Source organism: Micrasema longulum, unplaced genomic scaffold (genome assembly GCF_059751315.1).
Source record: "Micrasema longulum isolate JH-2025_06_02 unplaced genomic scaffold, ASM5975131v1 h1tg000486l, whole genome shotgun sequence".
Lineage (NCBI taxonomy): Eukaryota > Metazoa > Arthropoda > Insecta > Trichoptera > Brachycentridae > Micrasema > Micrasema longulum.
In genome coordinates this window covers 460,330-480,879 of record NW_028277683.1, presented here as the reverse complement: position 1 = coordinate 480,879, position 20,550 = coordinate 460,330, and the positions used below count along the sequence as shown (strand labels likewise).

Sequence of the window (20,550 nt, the reverse complement as noted above, 5' to 3'; positions counted from 1 at the left end):
ATTACCAGCGTTATGATTTTTTTAAGTTTAAAAAGTTCTACAATGTTTTAAGTATGTCCAAATGCTTGCAGACTGGCTGTATTTTCTCCCTAAGGAATTGTTCATATTTAAATTTATTGCAATAGAGAGGGAAAACATTTTTGAAATGGGAATATGGGAGTCTAGGCTTATGACCTGTCCCCTAGGGAGAAAATCCAGCCAGTCTGCAAGCATTTGGACATACTCAAAACATTGTTGAATCAACTACCTGGTAAAAGAAGAAGTATAAAAAATTCAAAAATTGTTTTCAGGCGTTGCCTAGTAGGTGAATTGGTTCGGCCGGATGAATCTCACCCACATGATAAAGGTTTCAGGTCTTTTACTTCACAAAAGTCAACAGATGAAAGAGTTGAGGAAATGTGGATGTTCAAACATAGGCCGAATGGCGAATGTTACACGTGGTGAAAGTGGCCACTTAAATCAGCCTATGACAGCTCATAAGCCCTGTAAATGCCTAGACTCCCATATTCTATCTCAAAAATGTTTTCTCTCTGTTGCAACAAATTGAAATATTCACAAGTTCTATTCGGTGAGTTTTTTTTTATTGAATTTAAAAAATATTTTTTATTTATAATTCATACAATACAATGTATTTTACAAGTACTTAAATAATATTAACATTAATAAAAAAAAACACATATTGAGAAAAACAAAGAAACAAAGCAAGTTTAGCTCCTTTATAACTAAATATAGCACAACAATATATACGTCAAAAACCTTTTCTTACACAAGCAAATCAAGAATGAAGCAAGTGGTGAATCTACTAAGGGAGATAAGGTCGTTAACATCACATGCCACGCAGACGATGCAGCCATAGTGATGATCAGAACATATCCATCTCAGTTAGTAAAACATCTGGATGCCTAAGAAATGTCGTATGGTACGATGAACACATGCGTATTGGAAACAAGATTCGGATATACAAGACGTATCAGACCAATCATGGTGTATGCAATAGAGGCGAGGATAGATAGAGAGAAAAAAAAATAAGACAAAGTAAGTAGAAAAACTAAATAACTCTTCAGAACGTCAGAGATAAAAGTACTGAGGGCAATCGCAGGGAAAACCCCAAGGAGCAGAATCCGGAGTCAAGAAGTTAGACGGAATTGCGATACCTAGGGCAAAGTAAATAGATTATGGAGAGATAATGTCAATAATTCTATTCTATTGATAGACAGCTCCAAAATCCCCTATACCATGGCCCACGAAATCCCAGCCGTTTGCCGTCTCCGGAAGACCAACAAGGAGAGGGAAGAACAGCTGGAACTCAAAGTTTTAGGAGTTAGCTTCGAGCTGATAACAGATGAACCGATCTTAACCAAGAAGAAGAAGCTTTCAGAAATAATCTAACATAATTTATTTAAATAAATGTACAGTACAGCACGGCTGCCAATGTACATAATATTAGGTAATTACAAAATCTTTTTTTTTTAATGCACAATAGATTAATAAGTTCCGACATACGGTCTATAAAAACAATAATAAACAAAGACGAATAAGTCACTAATATACATAGTAAGAGAGGAATAGTCTAAAAATGGTAATCCCTGCATGGAAAAGATCATCTCTCTAGGTACGCTGTAACAGGACAATCATCCTCCCCACAGGAATCATCGACGGTAAATTTGTCCTGGATTCAGGAAGAACCAATGGTCTGTGACGCCTAGTTCTTAATAGTTACACGGTACATATAATTTTATGCGCTCCAAAATCTTGGGATTATAAATTACACTGTTCTGCTGATTGGTGCGTTTGCTTCCCGTAAACCGGAAATCCATCATAATCAATATCCATCCATCACAATATCATTGGTTGATGTGGAATAACCTTTGACGTCGTTCGGAGTAGTTTATTTTTATTAAAATATTTTTTACCATTTTTTAATAAATTTTCGAGAAACGTATGATTAAATACTCTATTTTTACCGCGAACTAAGATAAGAACTAGATTCAACCCCTTAGCAAACAGTTACCTATGGCAGTGGTCGGCAAACTCATTAGTCAAAAGAGCCAAAGATCAGCATTACGACGGTTAAGATTCTTTTTGAGAGTCAAATATCTTTTCGTTAAACTCTTTAAAGCCAACAAACTTTGTTATGCAGTGAAGATCTCTGTATTTACTCTCTTTTATTGAGTAAACATTCTTTAAATTAGCGATGTAAATGAGATTTAACGACAATTGTGTTGACAATCTTGATCAAATCCATGACATTTGAATTTTTAGCCTGTCGATGAATGATGCAATGTTAAACAAGTATCTCGTGAGTATTTTTTGCTTAGAAAATAGAAAAAAACCGTACAAAAAAAACGTATACAGAAGATCTGAGAAAACCTTTATTTATAAAATTTAAAAATATATTTTTAACACATTGCTTAAGGGGTTTTTAACGAATTTTGTCGCAAGTTGTGGTCATTATTTATGCCTATATTGTTAAAAAATCTTTGAAGCTCTGTTTCTGCAGATTTGTGTTATGGTTTGTTGGAGAAAAACGAACTGAAGCGGCGATATGTTGAAATTGGAATAATTTCATAAAGTTTAGATTTAATATTAAGTAAAAACTGTTAAAATAAAAAAAATTAAGATTCATTAATAAATTGTATTGATTTAAGGTAATTTATATACAAATACAGTAATTTCTATTTTGGCATATCTTCACCTTTTTATTTTATTTTCTATTGAATATGTTTGTACTTAAATTACACAAATAAAATTTTATTATATTGATCGGTTGGAAGAAATTGCCATTTGGCAATAAGCCCGCTAATGTATAATTTACATTATATACAAAAAGTTTTTAAAAAATAAAAAATTAGCCATGTAAATGCCCAGCCCTTCATTTTCCATTCTCAAAAATATGAACAATTTTTAAACCGTATAATAATATATATTTCAACGCAAAAATAAAATTGAATAGATTGAATTGAAATATGGTACACAATATTTGCATTTGAATAAATATTTATTGACATCAGAAGGGTTGCACGCTCGTCGATAACCCTCTTCAACTCGGGAGGTAATATTATTATATGCATTGGAATGGAAAGGGTTGAAAGCGAAAAATGAAGGAAATATATATTAGAATATTCTTCACTGTAAACATTCGCTCCATAGTGATCAGTTTTATATAAGAGAATTAAAAGTTACACAAAATAAATAATTTTATTAATTATCAAGCAAATTGTAGAATTTGACAATAGAAATGTGACATCAACATGAATATTAGGAATGTTTCAATAAAAAAATAACATTCCAGTATTTGCAAAAAGCTTTATGTTATTTGCTATATTCGTAATTGAGAATACAGGTGGAAGACTAACCTAACGTCCATTTATTAGGTCGTTTATTCGGCCAATGCATATTTATTGGGTCTATAACTTAAAAACCAGTTTTTTTTTAGGAATTTTGAGCGTTTATTAAAGAAAATCTTGTACAATTCTGTTATTCAAAGTATTGTCCATCGGAAGTTACAACATTTCCCTATCTTTCTGTCAATTTGTGGATACCATCCTAAAAAAACCGATCATCTTTTGAATCAAAGAACGAATCGAGCCAAATTTTGATGCCTTGGACTGAAGTGAAGCGTATTCCGGAAAGCGCTTTCTGCATCGATTAAAACAAATGGAAGAAAAAGGATTTTCCAAATACTTTTTAAAGGGAACATGTGGCCGAGCATTGTCAATCCCAATGCTTTTAGGCACTTGGAAATGGCTGCTTGAGTCACCCCTAATGATTCCGCAAGATCTCGTTGTCTTTTTTTATTATAATGGATAACTTATTTGGCGCCATTTTCGTAATATAATACCTCAAGGGCGCTTTACATAGTGATTATATAGATACACAAATCTAATTGAAGCTTTTAAATTTGTAATTTAATTAAAACATTTAAGTTTGTAAGTGAAAATTCTTGATGGAAGTTCATTGTAATTTATTATATAAATAAAACACGTGTGATACTTTAATCCACAAATTTGGAATATCCAGTGACCGGTTTCATCGCTTTCGCGACATCTTCGAGACTGGTATCTTTAACTACTAATAGAGCGTTCTCTAGTCAGGCAGTTGCAAGTCGTGCGTCGTGCTTACATTGGACCAATTAACTGTCTCTTCAAAAATATATTAGGGAGGTACGCCTAAGAGTACGCAGTCCATAAGAGTACGCATTGTTTTTTATTTATTTTATTTTATTGTGACTATAATTACTATAATTATTGATATACATTAAAAAAAAACTAATTACTACTACGAGACTTTATTAATAATCTAGTAAAATTATATTCCAATTAATAAATTGCATCTAACTTAAATTCAATTTTATTAAAAATCTTATATAAATTCTTATAAACTGCTTAAATAACATATAATGAAAACTAAATTTTGGTCTATATACAATTTTTTATTTTTCTTTTGGTATTCACATATAATTGGTGAAATATGTTTAGTGTTATTTTTTTATTTTATAAATTGTATTTATATTGTGATATCTTTTACTGTTTGTGAACTGAAAATAAATAAGCCAACAGAGTTTGTATTAGACCCTCGGTGGAAAATGTAGGCAGTGTAATTCCCGAAATAGTGGAGTGATATGACTGAACTTAGAGATTCCGAAAATAAGTCTCGCTGCAGCATTCAATACAGACTCGAGTCTTGATCGACTAACGCTTCCAATTCATCTTCAAACTTTTTCGGCTGTCCAGGCCGCTCTGTGTCTTTGATATTAAAACCGCGACTTTTAAAGCTTTGAATCTACTCCAAACACTGATTTCGCAAGACCACGTTACCCAAACAATTCCACGAGCAAACGGTGACTTTCAGTTGCAGTTTCCTTTGCAAAAAAGTAACTCAGCAAAACTTCCCGCAAATGCTGTTTTTTTCGCCGATTTTCAAAATTTTCCATTATTGGAAAAACTATGATGCGCACAAGCAAATCGAACACTGTTACTGATTTAGACAGCTAATGAATAGAGCTTCAAAATGACACGTCTATCAATGATTAGCTACAGCGCATACACAAATGCTTACATCTAGTGTCAAGTTCAGGTTTTTAAGTTATAGACCTAATAGTGTACTGGATGTCTCAGCTATCACCACACAAACAATAGTCACACTAGATAACGCTTCAATATGGGATTGCCCTGAACTATTATCTGTCATCAACTTCAGGGTGCCTGGAAGAATGACTAGACAGGTGCCACCGTTTTGTAGCAACAATTCACGGACAGTGTATACTTGTAATGCCGTATTAAACAGACTTCATGAACTCGGCAATAGTTATTCCCACGTATCTGATATATATAGTATAGGGTATTGTTCCTATGGAACAAACCTTTTGAACTTTTTCAAAGATGGTGAATGGTAATTATATTTATTTATTCATGCATTTATGAAATGCATGAATGCATGAATATATGCAGTTTTTTGTTCACTTTGCCTAGCTGTATGAAACAGTACTTATGATTTTATTGTTGTATTACTGTAGAATGATCTATTATTTAATTTTGTTTTTTTTACATTTATTTTTGAATTATTTCAACTTTTTACTGAATATGCTGTATAATTTTTTTTTATAAATCTTAGGTATAAGGAAATTTATGTTTTTAAAAAAATATATATATATTAAGCCAAATATGTTAGTATTATAAATTTTTGTAAAAGGCAGATTTTCCGTTTATGTTAATAAAATAAAAAAAGGTTTTTTATTTTATTTTTAAAAAAGGTTTTTTATTTAATTCATTAATTTTATTTTTTTATTACAGGACTCACCGAGCCAATTAACATGGCTTGTCGGTGAAGATCCTATATATAAAAACATATGATTACATTATTTGTATAATAATAATTATTACTAACGTAACTATAAAGTGCAAGAAAATATAATTTATTTTAAGTATTTATTTCTTTATTTATAAAAAAATAAGAAATATTAGTTCTTATAATTTACCCAAAAATTACAATTTTGGTGGCTATTTTAAACGAGTGTTAAATAACGCACTTTTAGAAAATGGAAATCAAGTTGGGGTAGAGGGGTTTGAACCTCAGGTCTCTGGCCCGTGAGTCCACAACACTGGCCACGGGACCACAACCCGATATATATTATTATTTATTTTGTAAAATATATAACTAACTTAACTATAAGGTGCGAGAAAATATAGTTTACTTTTATATATATATTTTTTTTTTAATGTACACGATATCGCAATTATAAGATAAAGAATTAAAAAGAAATACAAAACAGGAATAACAACAACAACAAACCATCACGCCGTTTCCCCGTAAGGGTAGGCAGAGAGGATAGAACGCCACAACACTCTATATTTGCATACAGATCTCGCTTCCTCTACATTCATACATCTTCTCATGCACGTGCGCCGATTATTCCGACTTTTGACATGTCCATCTGCAAGTATTTGTTGGCTTTGGTCATGCCATGTCTTTCTCGGTCTTCCTCTTTCTGCATCCATCAACATTCGCATTATAAATATTCTTAGCCGTGCTTTCGCTGTCCATTCGTCCTACATGTCCAAACCAGCGCAGAGCTCCTTTCTTGATTTTGTCGATAATGCTTATCTCAGCCTTACATGATGTACGGATCTCAACATTTGCGCATCTATCGTACATTGTTTTACTACACATTCGCCCGAGAGATCGCATTTCGACAGCATTCAGCCTACTTTCATCCCTGTTTTTCCAAGTCCATAATTCGCTCCCATACATCAGGGTCGGGATCAGGACTCATGGCACGAAATATAATTTATTTTAAGAATAGGATATTTAGAAAATTAAAAATAAATAAAAAAATGTACACGATATCGCAATTACAACATAGAATTAAAAAGAAATGCAAAACAGGAATGTCAAAATTGAAAATAGAAATGTGTATATAATAGGCATTAAGCCTTTTTAAAATCATTATTTCTTTATACAGGTGTTCTTTAAATAATCACATCCGAAACTACAATAATTAGTTTGGGCTAGAAGACATATTAGCATATTAAAAAAATATTTAGAACAAAGAAAATTTTTAAAAGTAAAATATTTAAAAAAAACAAATGGTTGCTTACTTCTGCAGGGGAGAAGTGAGGGGAGCACGGCGTAGTGTCAGATTTCATTTTTATTGTCAGGATATATTTTTTTTTTTTTTAATTCGTTCTAAAAAAATATTTTAATGTGCCAATATGTCTTCTTGCTCATACTGATCATCGTGGTTTCGGATGTGGCAGGGTTTAATAAACACCCTGTATATCTAAATCCATATCTAAATCTACATCTATATTTTTTTTTTTTACAATTTTGAACTTCATTATAACCTTCTATAGAAAATAATAACGAATTAGTTAAACATAATCGCCAAATACAAAAATATTAATATATTTAATCTTGAATACAAAGAGACGCTCACGCTCCTAGATCAATTTCCTGATTGATAAGAAAGATTAAGTTGATAGATAGACAGAAAAGAAACAAGCAAGATATGGGGGATTAGCATATTAAATGAAAATGTTTGTACTTAGTCAGAATTCAGAGCACGCAAAATTCATTTTCCCATTGGGTCATAATGCCGTTGTCAGACTTTATTCAATTTATTACAATTTACATATTGTTATTGGGAATACCAGTACATAGTTCCTTTCTGTATGCTACTGAATATAAAATTCTGACCCTTTAGTTTTTGACCTGACAAACACGATCATGCAAAATGACAGAAGATGTCGGATCGTAAACCGTAACCGACAAAAATGTCACGAGTTAAATTTAAAATAAATAATTATTTTCATTATTCATCAGTGGCGCACTGCGTTGATGCTCAAGTTGCAGCGTTAGAGCTCCCGCAAACTACAGACTTTCTATCGGCCGATAGTTTAGTCGGCGCACACAGTCGGGTTGGTGATGAGTGCGCAGACCAGAGAACAGTCGGCCGACTGCTCTTGAATGATTCGCTAGTAAATAAACGGCTTTTGAAGAGAGCGGTCGCAATGAAAGTTGGTACAATATTGTCAATAAAGGTTATTATTTCTTTTATGCAACGAAAGAGAAGGATTAAGAAGAGAAACCGAAAGTATTGGGTGCATCCCATTTACAGTGATAGATTATTGAATGGAAAAATTTACACGATGCGTTCCAAATTACTAGATTAGCCCAAAAAAAATTTTCGCCTTTTCTCGAATGAGCATAACCAGCTTCAATGAACTTGTTACATCGATTGGACCAGCAAAAGGGAAGGAGGAAACACATTTAAGACTTTCTGTACCAGTGGAGGAGAGATTGAGCGTTACGATACGGTTAGATAAACCACAAATGCTCGGAGTGAACTGAGCTAAACAGTAGTCTCGGTTATTCGACCTTCGGTTATCCGACCTTTCGAGTTATCCGACCTACCGGGGTAATGCCCTTTTCCTTTACCCGACTGCACGCATTATATTCGCGCACCAGGAGACAGTCCTCAGTGCTTACGTAGTGCATTTTGATGTTTTAGTTCGTTACATTCAGTTATGTTACATGTTTTACATATTTGAAAAGTTTTCGATGTGCAAATAAAACACATTTTCAATGTCGTTTTTATCGTTTTCCGTGTTATCCGACCTTTTCGCTTATCCGACCTTGCCGCGTCCGGTTTAGTTCGGATAATCGAGACTACTGTAGCTATCGCCCGCCGATTAAACGATCGGAAAGTTTGCGCGCGTGGAAGAGCGCCATACTGATTTAGCAATCGGCCGATAGTTTACCGATAGGATAGTTTGAATCGTGAAGCATATTAAACTTAGCAATCAACGGATACCGGATCGTTGTAGTATGTGCACTTGCATACATCTTCATACTGATTAAAAGCCCGACCGATAGAAAGTCTGTAGTCTGCGGGAGCTCTAACTCAATCATATTTATTATATGGAAGGTGGGGTGGGGTGATCAGTCTTAAGCTATGGTCTCCTAGGAAAGCGGTACTGTCACCTAGCGGCCGTCGCAGGGCGGCGGATGACGCCATTAAAACCTTGACTGTATAAATCAATGGCGCTGGTTTCCTAGAGAGCGTTGGCTGTGAGCGTAATGTCAAATCATCGGGGCCGCCATTTGCAGAACGGCCGTCACAGCGGTGCGTAAAGTCTCCGAACGGTTTTTCTAGCGTAGCGGTGAACATTTTTGCCTGTCAAAGCTGTCAAGAGGAGTGCGAACGTGATGTGGACTAGTGAAATTGACGAAATGTTGATTGATTTTGTAAGAAATCATAAAACTTTATGTAACGGAAGGGCAAAGACTATAAAAAAGTTCAGTTAAAACAAAATTTGTAGAGAAATATCTGGACAACACTTGAAATATCAGATACGTACTACTTATAATGAAAATAATAAAAAATGATTATTTGCGACACGAAAAAAGTTTATCATCTATTATAATTCATATTGTTTTTCTATTTCAAAACATTTATTATAATGATACTATTTCTATGTAATTGATTTCTACATTATGACAACGGAAAAATACGATAGATCGCGGGCGCTTATCCCGGCGTAATTTTTGACAAATAAGCTGTCACGACCGCCAGATGACGACACCGCTTTCTCTTAGACTACATCTCTAGAGCCTGGTAAGACGGCCGTCTGATTATACCCACCACATTACAGTATATTACGGCCGCTAGATAACGGCTTAAGTTTGCTTTATGAAAAATAGAATATAGTTTTTTTTTCCAAAACGTGTTTAATTACAGGTAACTGACGAAGATAATGAAAAAATTTATGCAAATATACACACTTAAGGACGTAAATTTCGGTACCGCTAATTAGACTTATGTCCTCATATGCGGCGTGCGGTATGTGGTGGCAAGCTGCCAATGACAGGTCATAAGTCATAGTCCAGTCATATTTTTTATCTCAAAAGTGTTTCCCTGCAATGATTAATTATATATATATTTTTTTAAAAACCGACTATTTTTCCAACTGTTTAATAGTTTTAAAAAAATAGAGTTTTACATATAAAATTGTTAAACAAAAAGAATCGTTTGCTTCAAATCCATAAAGACAAAATACATAGCAGAGTTTAAACGTCACAAAACGTAAAACGCGCGCGACCCAGAACAAGTGGTAAAATCTTAATTAAAAAAATAAAAACAAATACAGCAGAACATCATTATGCTTACAGATTAATATTTTTCGTTAATGAAATGAACAAAGAAAATTAAAAGTGCAGTCAGGAATACAACATATTAAAGGCGGAAGTTAAAAGATACATTTTAAATTATTTTTTGTGTACCACTGATTAAAAACACTATTTATTTATTTTTCCGCAATTTATATGCTATCCTAAAAATATTGATAATTAAAAATAAAATATTTAAATTATTATAAAACGTCACTCCCCATTATGCACACAAGAATGTTTTTTTCCTTTACGTAATGGGAAACGTTAATGTAAATATACGTATTGAATTTATATAAAAATTGTGTATAATAGTAATACTGTAAACATATTTTTCAATCTGAATTTGTTTTTTTTAATGTTTCTATATATTACAGTCTAAAGAACTCACTAGGGAGTAAAATACAGCCACACCGAATACTGTTTAATTTATTTTCGCAATGAAACTAGCAGAAAAAAATATAAGAATTTGACTGTTAAAAGTTGCTAAACTGTGGGCAATGACAGACGAAACGACACGAGACAGCACGTCACGTTTGACCGTGATTGAGTACCTTTACATTACTCGAATATTCGGACCAAGAAATTGTCAAGAAGCCGCGTGGGTCGGGGCGGTCTGCTAACCGAGGTCAGAGCGGGGGCGGGGGGAGAATGCGAGTACATTTTAAGGTTGTATCATCCCCCACACACTGCCGAGGGTGGAGTTTTGGGATATTTCATAAGAGCTTGGAATTATTCAGAGGAGCGAAATAAGAAAATAATGAAATGCTAAAAATCACGCGTGAAAAAATATCGGAAGGGCTGGGAAAAATTCATGTGTAAGTGTTACCAATGTAAAGAAATGTATTGTTAAATCCGTGTATATTGGAAATCGTTACATGTTACTGAAAACCCGTCTAGAAATGTGTAAGCGGTCCAACAAAAGAATGTCATAAACCGCTTAACACGAGTTTGCATTTTATTTCAGATTCAGAATAATTTTGTTTAAAATATATTAATTTTTATACAACCTTTATGAAATATTTTTTGAACAAAATTAATTTAAGAGTCTTACCTTATCTAAACCTCTTCACTTAGGAAAATCCGTTCGTACAGTGTGCATTTTTTTTTTACATGATTCACATGACATTAAAATATTTTTTTTATTTGTTCTATCCTAATTTTCGTCAGACATATTTTGATTTCTCTTTTGAAATGTTGTTATCAGTTAACTTAATTTAATGGGGAAGCTTATTGAACAATTTGGCAGAAAAATAATCCTTGCACCAAATGTTGTGTTAAAGGGTAGAATATTGACAATCAATATGAAAATATTATATAAAATTCATAATTAATAATTTAAGAAAAATTTAATTAAAAAAAAATATAGAAATTAAAAAAAAAACTGGGTTTTATTATTATACTAGCGAACCCGACAGACGTCCTGCCCAAACGTTGGCTTGCCTGCCTGGTTGCCTGTCTGCCTGGTTCCGCAATAGTTTTTTCGATATTCAAACTTTCCACCTACTGGTTTTAATTGTGAATCTATGATTGAATTCCAAAACTAAAAAATATTGATATTCAAATATTGAATATAAGTATTCATTTATTGTACAGCGCCCTTGAGGTGATTTTCACAAAAATTAAGCATTATAAATTATTCAAACATACATATATACTTGTTTATGGTTTAATTCTAAAACATAAAATAAATATTTTTTCAAATATGGCATTCTTTTTGCAAACGTCTTCTCACCAACAGAGGGGTGCACTTATGTAGAAATACAATTTTTTAAAATGTATTTAATTTAACATTCTTTAAATATTTTTTATTTATTTATTTTACATAAACGGCATAAATTGCCTTTAACATATATTGAACATAAATATGAAAAAAAAAATACATATATGAAAACATAACAAAAAATTATAAAAATGCATAACTATAACAATAGTAACAAGTAGGTAAATACACATAAGCAACCAAAAATATTAACGAAATAAATACATAAATATGAAAAAACAAAAAAAGGAAAAACATTTTTAAATATAAAGAAAAGTTTAAGAATAATATTGCGAGAGAAAAAAAGAAATCAGACTCGTTTTATAACTATCAAGTCCAGAACCAAATATATCAGCCTTGTCCTCATAATGATTGCAATATCTATGGAGCCTAGGGATAGGCGAGTGCATGTGATAGTTGGCTATTTGTTATCTATTGACAAATAAAAAATATTTAAAAAACACCGAATTAATTAATTAATTTTAATTCACTGTGCGAGGCGAAATTCCAGTGGCAAATTGATTAGAATGAAAATAATTACGCAAAATGCAAAACGAAACACCCGATTAGTGAATAGAAAAAAACCTAACAATTAAAATAGGTACGCGTTTGCATAACCAGTTTTCCAGTGCAAATATACCCCGAGCATTTCATTACAATACATTATACAGAATGTAGATAAATAGGCAGCTATTGACTTACTAAGACCATTACTATAGTACAGTCCTCTTAACAAGACAGGGATCACTTTTGCAACATATTATATTGACTTTTGGATTAACTTAATATAATAAGCCCGCAACTTCAACAAACACAACAAACAAACAAACCGTCACGCCGTTTCCCCGTAGGGGTAGGCAGAGAGGATAGAACGCCATATCACTCTATCTTGGCATACAGACCTCGCTTCCTCTACATGCATACATCTTCTCATGCACGCACGCCGATTATTCCTACTTTTGACATGTCCATCTTCAAGTATTTGATGGACTTGATCGTGCCATGTGAAAATCGCATTCACGAATAAAGTGCACCCCTGTTGGCGGAAGAGCCGAGTTTGACATTTGCAAAAAGAATAATATATTTGAAAATTAATTGTTTTATGTAAATTATATAAATAAGTACCTACTTAAATTCAATATTTGAATACTAATAATTTTTGTATAAAAATTTGTTTTTTTATAAAAATTATTTTTTATATGCGTATAAAAAATAACTGCCCTAGAGCCACAGTCCGGGGAGAAAATACGGGAATACTTTTGTATGACGAAAAGACAGTATTATATTAAGATTTCGTCGTGATCGTAGAACAACAACGGATGTGCAAAAATGCGACATTCACTTTCTCTTATATTTGATCATGAAAAGGTTATATAAAGGCTTTGTGTTCTAGGTTTGAAAAATAATAAAATATATTTAATTAACGCAGGTAATACAATAACATGTATGGACATGTAGAACGAATGGACAGCGAAAGAGCGGCTAAGAAAATTTACAATGCGAATGTTGATGGATGCAGAAATAGAGGAAGACCGAGAAAGACATGGCATGACCAAACCCAACAAATACTTGCAGATGGACATGTCAAAAGTCGGAATAATCGGCGCGCGTGCATGAGATGTATGAATGTAGAGGAAGAGATCTGTATGCAAATATAGAGTGTTGTGGCGTTCTATCATCTCTGCCTACCCTTACGGGGAAACGGCGTGATGGTTTGTTGCTGTTGCTGTTGTTGTTGTATAGTAAGAACATGAATAAAAAAAGCGATACAAAGCGTAGGAAAAAATAACTCCATAATAAATTATAAAAGCAAGTCTATAATATATAACTTATTACTTTTGAATTACCAAATATACAAATCGCATAGTGCACCTTTTTGTACTGCTTGTACTTGCGAGGGAGGGGTTTATAAATGACAAATTTATTATATGGTTTTCACAGATAACAAGTATTTCTCAATAAAACACCTTAGTTAATAATTTTGATTTTAAATTTTAGACAGTAAAATGTCTTGGTTTATTTTTATTTAATGACCAACGAGCGCTTTCGCCTGAATATGCATCTTTAAGACCGGTAACATTTACGACGTTTTTAACTGAAATACTATTTCTCACAAGCTATAAAAAATAAGAGCGTCAAGTAAATTTATTAATATTGTGCATCAAAATTAGTATACTTTATATTTTGAGGATCATTTACACATTATCAAAGATCACACGTATTTAGACATTAAACAAATAAAACATAGCGATAATTGTTTTAAGTGTGCCTAAGTTAACAAAGATACTATTTTTATAGTTGATCATAATTATAAATATTTTCACTTACGCTTGAGTATTCGGTTGGTGCAAAATGTTTGGCTTTAAGCCATTTTAAACGTAAAATCACGCCATTCGAAAACTTGAATCTTTATTTTTTTAAAATTGAAACAACACTTCTTTATCATATTTATATATAACCTTCGTTAGACACTCTGGAATAGATTTTATACTTAATTAACTTTATTGAAGAGAAATTTAATGTTTTTAATGCAAAAATACGCAAGCGAATTTGGAGCAGAATAATAATAAATATGTTTCTTAATTAAAGACAGTTCGGCTCGCAGGCGCAGTAGAGACTCTTCCGTGGCCTCTCTAAGCAAATTCTGCCGCTGGGTCCACTGTCAGCACTGAGGCTTTCAGTAGAGGGGATATTAGTATAACATTCACCATTCTGCGGTCGGAGCATCCATATTTTTTAATATATTTCGCAATCTCAGATGTACAATGCCGCTATAGATGCAGTTAACTTTTTTCTCTGTTTTTCAGGGGAACACTGACGTATCTCTACAAATTTTTGAGCGAGATAAACCAAAAAACTTCGATGTTCTTTCAAATAAATTAAATAAAATATCGAAAGAACACTGCAATAACTACGATGCTACATTGGTATTCTTATATTTTTCAGTCAAATGAGCAATACTACAAAAAATACTAGACAATTAAGTCAAATTTTAAAAGTGTATTTTTGTTCTCCTGCAAAATGGCCAATTGAGACATAACACAGTGTACTTCTGGGGTGCGATTTATCTGTTGATTTTTGTGAAGTTCAAGTGCTAAACTTTTTGTTTTTGTGTTAAGCGAAACTCCAGGGAATTATTTCGCCTACTAAAAAACGTCTGAAATACGTTAAAATATTTTTTAGCGTACTTTTTTATCCATTTGATTTTATTAACTTTTTTTAATGTGTTCATATCTTTTTAGTCAAGCTCTGATTTAAACCCGTTGGGGGTTTTTCTGAACGCTCTCGCGAGAGTAGAGAACGCTTTGCTTGCACGTTATTTACACACTATCGCTAACACCCGCTAGAGCGTTCAGAATCACACCTTAGATTATAATTAGATTTTTGGAGATGGTAAACCTTTTTGAGAATACAGGCATAACTAATGAGTTTTAAAGCGATACTCGACCTTTGACGATCGTTGGGCTGCGACAAATGACGATCGTCAAATGTCATAGAAAAGTTAATAAAGACCGTGAAATGTGCCGGATTGTTACCAGTTATACTCGATATTTAAGGACCGTGATTTGTCACCGGCACAATGTTACCAAACATGCTTAACACTTGACAATCGTCACGTGTCGGCGACAAATACTGAGTGTTTGTAGACACCTTTAAATTATATGGTAGGTAAGAAGTTTCTGTACAGGATGGTACAGAAACGTAATTGTTATGTGTGTCGGTTTGTACTGAGTGTGTAGAAAACGGAAGGCAGCGGTGATTTAGGAAAATGAAGATAAATCTTGCAGGAACGGTAGGAAGAAAGGCAAACACGTTAGTATCGGGTGGAACAAGAACCATTTTAATACGTATAAAATTAATTGGTCATTAATAAGGTTTTCCGTTTCATTAAAAATCGTTTCACGTTTTCCCAGTGTTCGGAAATTGTTCAAATATTCTATCAAATTTTGAGAAGTTTTGTTGCTACTCAAGAGCATTTCGTACAAGATATGGTCGTCATTTTGATGCTTCTGTGCTCGCTATTTGTCGCAAAATTAAAAAGCGGGGGATTGAATGTACTCTAAACGATAGCAAACCATTGCTGTGACATTATTCTATGAGGCCATGTTAAATCGGACAGACATACAGCAAACAGCCGGGATTTCGTAGGCAATGGTATAGGGAATTTCGGAGCTGTCCATTAATGGAATTATTGACGTAATCTCTCCATAATCTATTTACTATGTAATGGGTATCGCAAATCCGTTCGAGTCTTCCTCTTTTGAGTTTCCCTGCGATTGCCTTTAGTACTTTCATCTCTGACGTTTTGAGCAGTTATTTGGTTTATCTATTTAGTTTTTCTACTTGGTTTTTCGTATTTTTTATTTTCTACCTATCCTCGCCTTTGTTTTATACACCATGATTTGATCTGACACACGTGTTGTATATGCGAAATATGTTTCCAATAATCATGTGTTCATTGTACTATACGACATTTCTTAGGCATCCAGATGTTTAGTAACTGAGATGGTTATGTTCTCATCATGACTATGGCATCATCATCTGCATGGCATATGATGTTAATAACTTTATCTTCCTTAGTAGATTCACTACTTTATTTTATTCTTAAAAGCGTTTTTTTTTTTTAATATATTTATTCTGCTTGTGTAAGAAAAGGTTTTAGGCGTATATATTGTTAGAATATATATTTAGTTATAAAGGTGCTAAACTTGCTTTGTTTCTTTGTTGTTCTCAATGTGTGTTATTTTCTAAATGTTAATATTATTTATGTCCCGAATTGAGTTGTTGTAACTCCTGGGAATGTAATTCAACGTATTATATTTGTAAAATACTTTGTGTTATATGATTTATAAATATATATATATATATTTTTATTTATTTATTTTTTTTTATTTTTATTATCATTATATTACATACACAAAATTATAATTTATGTAAAGTTGCTTTGACTGTCTAACTAGGGTTATTTACCCCGTTCTAAAACAGTCAAAAAATATAAAAAACAGTAATCAATTTATAGAAACAGTTATAAAGATACAGGACAAAGTGAAAAACAAAATAAAAAATGGAGTAAAAACATGGTAAAAATGTAGTAAAAACATAGTAAAATGTAATAAAAACATAGTAAAATTGTAGTAAAAACATAGTAAAAATGTAGTAAAAACATAGTAAAAATGTAGTAAAAAAAAACGTTGCAAAAATATATATATATATATAAAAAACAAAGTAATAAATGCAGTGAAAAGATAGTAAAAAAAACCATGAAAATATATAAATATGTCTATAAAAATACATATATATATATTTATTTAACTAACTAACTAACTAACCATTACGCCATTTCCCCGGAGGGGTAGGCAGAGAGGATAGAACGCCACACCACTCTGTCCTGGCACACTTCCTTTGCTTCCTTCACATTCATACATCTTCTCATGCACGCACGTCGATTATTCCGACTTTTCACATGACCACTTTCAAGAATTTGTTGTACTTGATCATGCCATGTCTTTCTCGGCCTTCCTCGACTTCTACAACCAGACACATTCGCATCATAAATCTTTTTAGCCGTTCTTTCATCATTCATTCGCTCCACGTGACCGAACCATCGCAAAAGACCTTTCTTAATTTTGTCGATAATGCTTAACTCAGCCTTGCATTCTGCTCTAATTTCGACATTATTTATATATATATATATATTTTAAATCACAAGTTTACACTTACAAACCCAGGACTCTTGATGAGCTCGAAGCCGTCATTCACCATAGCCGCATCCAAAACGAGCACAGAGTCATCGAAAATTGGCGTCACCGGATCAATCAGTGCAAGAGAAGCCGTGGTGGCCATTTAATTGACATTTTAAATAATACCATCTAATAATACGATTCCGCAAATTTTTTGATAGAATTTACTGCGTTTTATTTCAATTTTACATTCTATCGTTATTATTGGTAAACCCCATAAACAATCATAAGTACGCATATTATTTTTAATTTTATGAAAGGAAGGTGGACAGATTACGCAGTACCCAATACGTATATAGCTGGCAATGTTGACATAACGTAATAGCGTTTCTCGTATAACTCAGAATTAAGAGCTTTTTGTTACGGAGCTTTTGAAATTGATGAAGTCGTACATAATATTATTATTGTGCCTGTAACGGTTAGTACTCTAGTAGCTTAAGACCATTATGGAAGTCACTGTAAAAATACTCTTTGAGGACTAAGGAAATTTTAATATAAATACATTATAATTATAAATTTACAATACTTCATTATCATTCTGCACTGCACTGCATTGGTACACCAATCGCAGCGAATCTTGATCATTTTTGCTACATGAAAGTTAGACGATCAGTCTCACGTTTCAGGTACCAGTGCAGGGACTATGAAATATTCTAGTGTGAAAGCACATTTTTTTCAAAAATAAATATTTCATATAAACATTCCGGGAACAGAACTCGAGATCTCTTGCATGGTAGGCAAACGCGCTGACTATTACACCACGATACCGACAATACAATCATATTAAATGTTATCATATTCTATTTTATTTTATTTTATTTGGGAAATCAACAGTTCTACATACATATTTATAGTAAACAAACAGATATAGTGTATAAACTCAGAACTAATAACAGATTTCCACAAAGTATACAAAGTTAGTAAAGAAAATATATCATACATACATATCAAATAAACACATATAATTTATACATATGAAAATGTTATTTTCATGTACTCGTAAATATTTTTCAATAATCGAAGATTTTTTATATATTTATTTTAAGAACATTAAGTTACTGTAAATTGGGCGGGATTAGGACAATAATGCTTGAAGAGAGGATAAGGAAGGGAAGGGAGATGTACATATTTATTATTATAATGTCTACTAAGTTACATAATGCATTTTTTTCACAATACTATTAAATATTATTGTTTTAGATCACTGGCGTATGATAAATATACACGTTATTCCTAGCTACAACTAAGTTATATCAAATATCGCATTGCTATTAGCAATACGGAAGTCCACTGCTTTTTTTTTCAAAGTCAATTTTTTTATATTTGAACTTTATGTATAGTATGATCATCGCTACCATGGTGAAAATGTTGTAATTTTAAAATTACTCCGCCTGTGACGTCACGAGCTTAAGTCGATGAGTTTTCTTGACTTTTAAAAGGAGAACACCGTTCCTGTCGAAACACACTAAACGTTCAAAAACAAAGCTACCCAGAAATATATCACAATACACAACAACTGATAGGTAACTGTTAACCTGTAACGTTTCAAAGTAGTTCATATATATGAAAACTATTTTTTTTTTAATTCGTACATTTTCGAGAAAATTGGCCGTACACGTAAATGCCCCGATTCTTACCGCGTGTAAGAAAAACATTATTTATATTAATTTTCTCGCAGCACTAATCTTTCTTATAAGTAAAAACAAAGATACACATGCAAATATTCATATTGTTAGATATATTCTGTAAAATATTTCCTTAGTTCATACATTTAATTTTGTTTGACTCGCTACTGTAGTAACGAAAGTAGCTAGCAGCAGAGCTGTCACTGTAAAAATGAACTTTAAGATTGTTAAAAACGTATGTATGATAGCCAGCTGGAATTGTAAGAATAATAAAGAGGTATTAACAGACATAAGTAAAAAATAAATGAAAGCTTACCTGTTTGCATCAACATCAGTGGACTCCAAGATTGTTCTCGCTTTTTCTAGATGACCATGTTCGACGGCCGCAAACAGAGCTGTGGGCAGAGAAAATTCACTATTAGAAACTTAAATGAAGAAAAATATTAGAAAGTTAAAGAAAAGGAATAAAGCACTACTAAATTTGCTATATTTTCTCAGAAAGATTTATCAGAAAGTTTAATCCCCCGGCTGCCAAGCGCCAAGTTGGTGAGCTTTCAGGGCATCGATTATGACGGGAAGATAAAGACGTCATACCTTTACCTTGACGGTATCGTTGAAGATAAATTCCCTCTAGCGATTATAAAGATATACTACCGACCCACCACCTTCAAGTTTTGGGTAGGTACATCGATATGAAACAAGGGGAAGCGTACGTTACGGAACACATATCTACGCTCTAAAATGACACAGCTTCAGTGTGACGTCATAGTTGAAGATAAAAGTCTCCCGACCGACTACAAAGATATACTACCGATACCCCCACCATCAAGTTTTGATGCAAGTACATCGGTTTATACCGACGAGTCTAGAACCCCTCGATACGTTTATCTACGCATTAAAGTGTCAAAAAATTTGTTCCACCGAGCAATTTATCCTTTAAATATGATTTATTACATTTTTAATCGTTTTGAGGTTGGCACTTTTTTACATAGTACAGAAGTTAAGTATACCGTCTCGATATATACAGATGAAGATAGCGTTCATAATCAAGGCACTGGAGAGTTTAGAATTTTTTGCGAATAATAAATTGCAAATACAAAAAAAGGTACGAGTATATTGTTTTTTCTTCTTTCCTTGTATCTCAAATATACATGGAAATAGGAAAAAAAACGTTTTGAGGGATTTTATTTTTTGAAAGGTTTTCAACTAAAAGTTTATTATTTAGGACCAGTTTTTTCTTTTTATAGTAAGGTTT

At 32.7% G+C, this 20,550-nt stretch overlaps 1 protein-coding gene across 2 annotated transcripts in view; it reads right to left on the bottom strand.

Annotated features, from left to right (window-relative positions):
* LOC148281219 (uncharacterized) overlaps nt 1–20,550 on the bottom strand; it is a 122,178-nt gene that overhangs the window by 11,556 nt on the left and 90,072 nt on the right. For both annotated transcript variants that reach the window (XM_088227029.1, XM_088227030.1), the window contains exon 4: nt 19,612–19,690. In XM_088227029.1, coding sequence (XP_088083155.1) covers nt 19,612–19,690 — 79 coding nt within the window. The remainder of the gene's footprint in view (nt 1–19,611; nt 19,691–20,550) is intronic.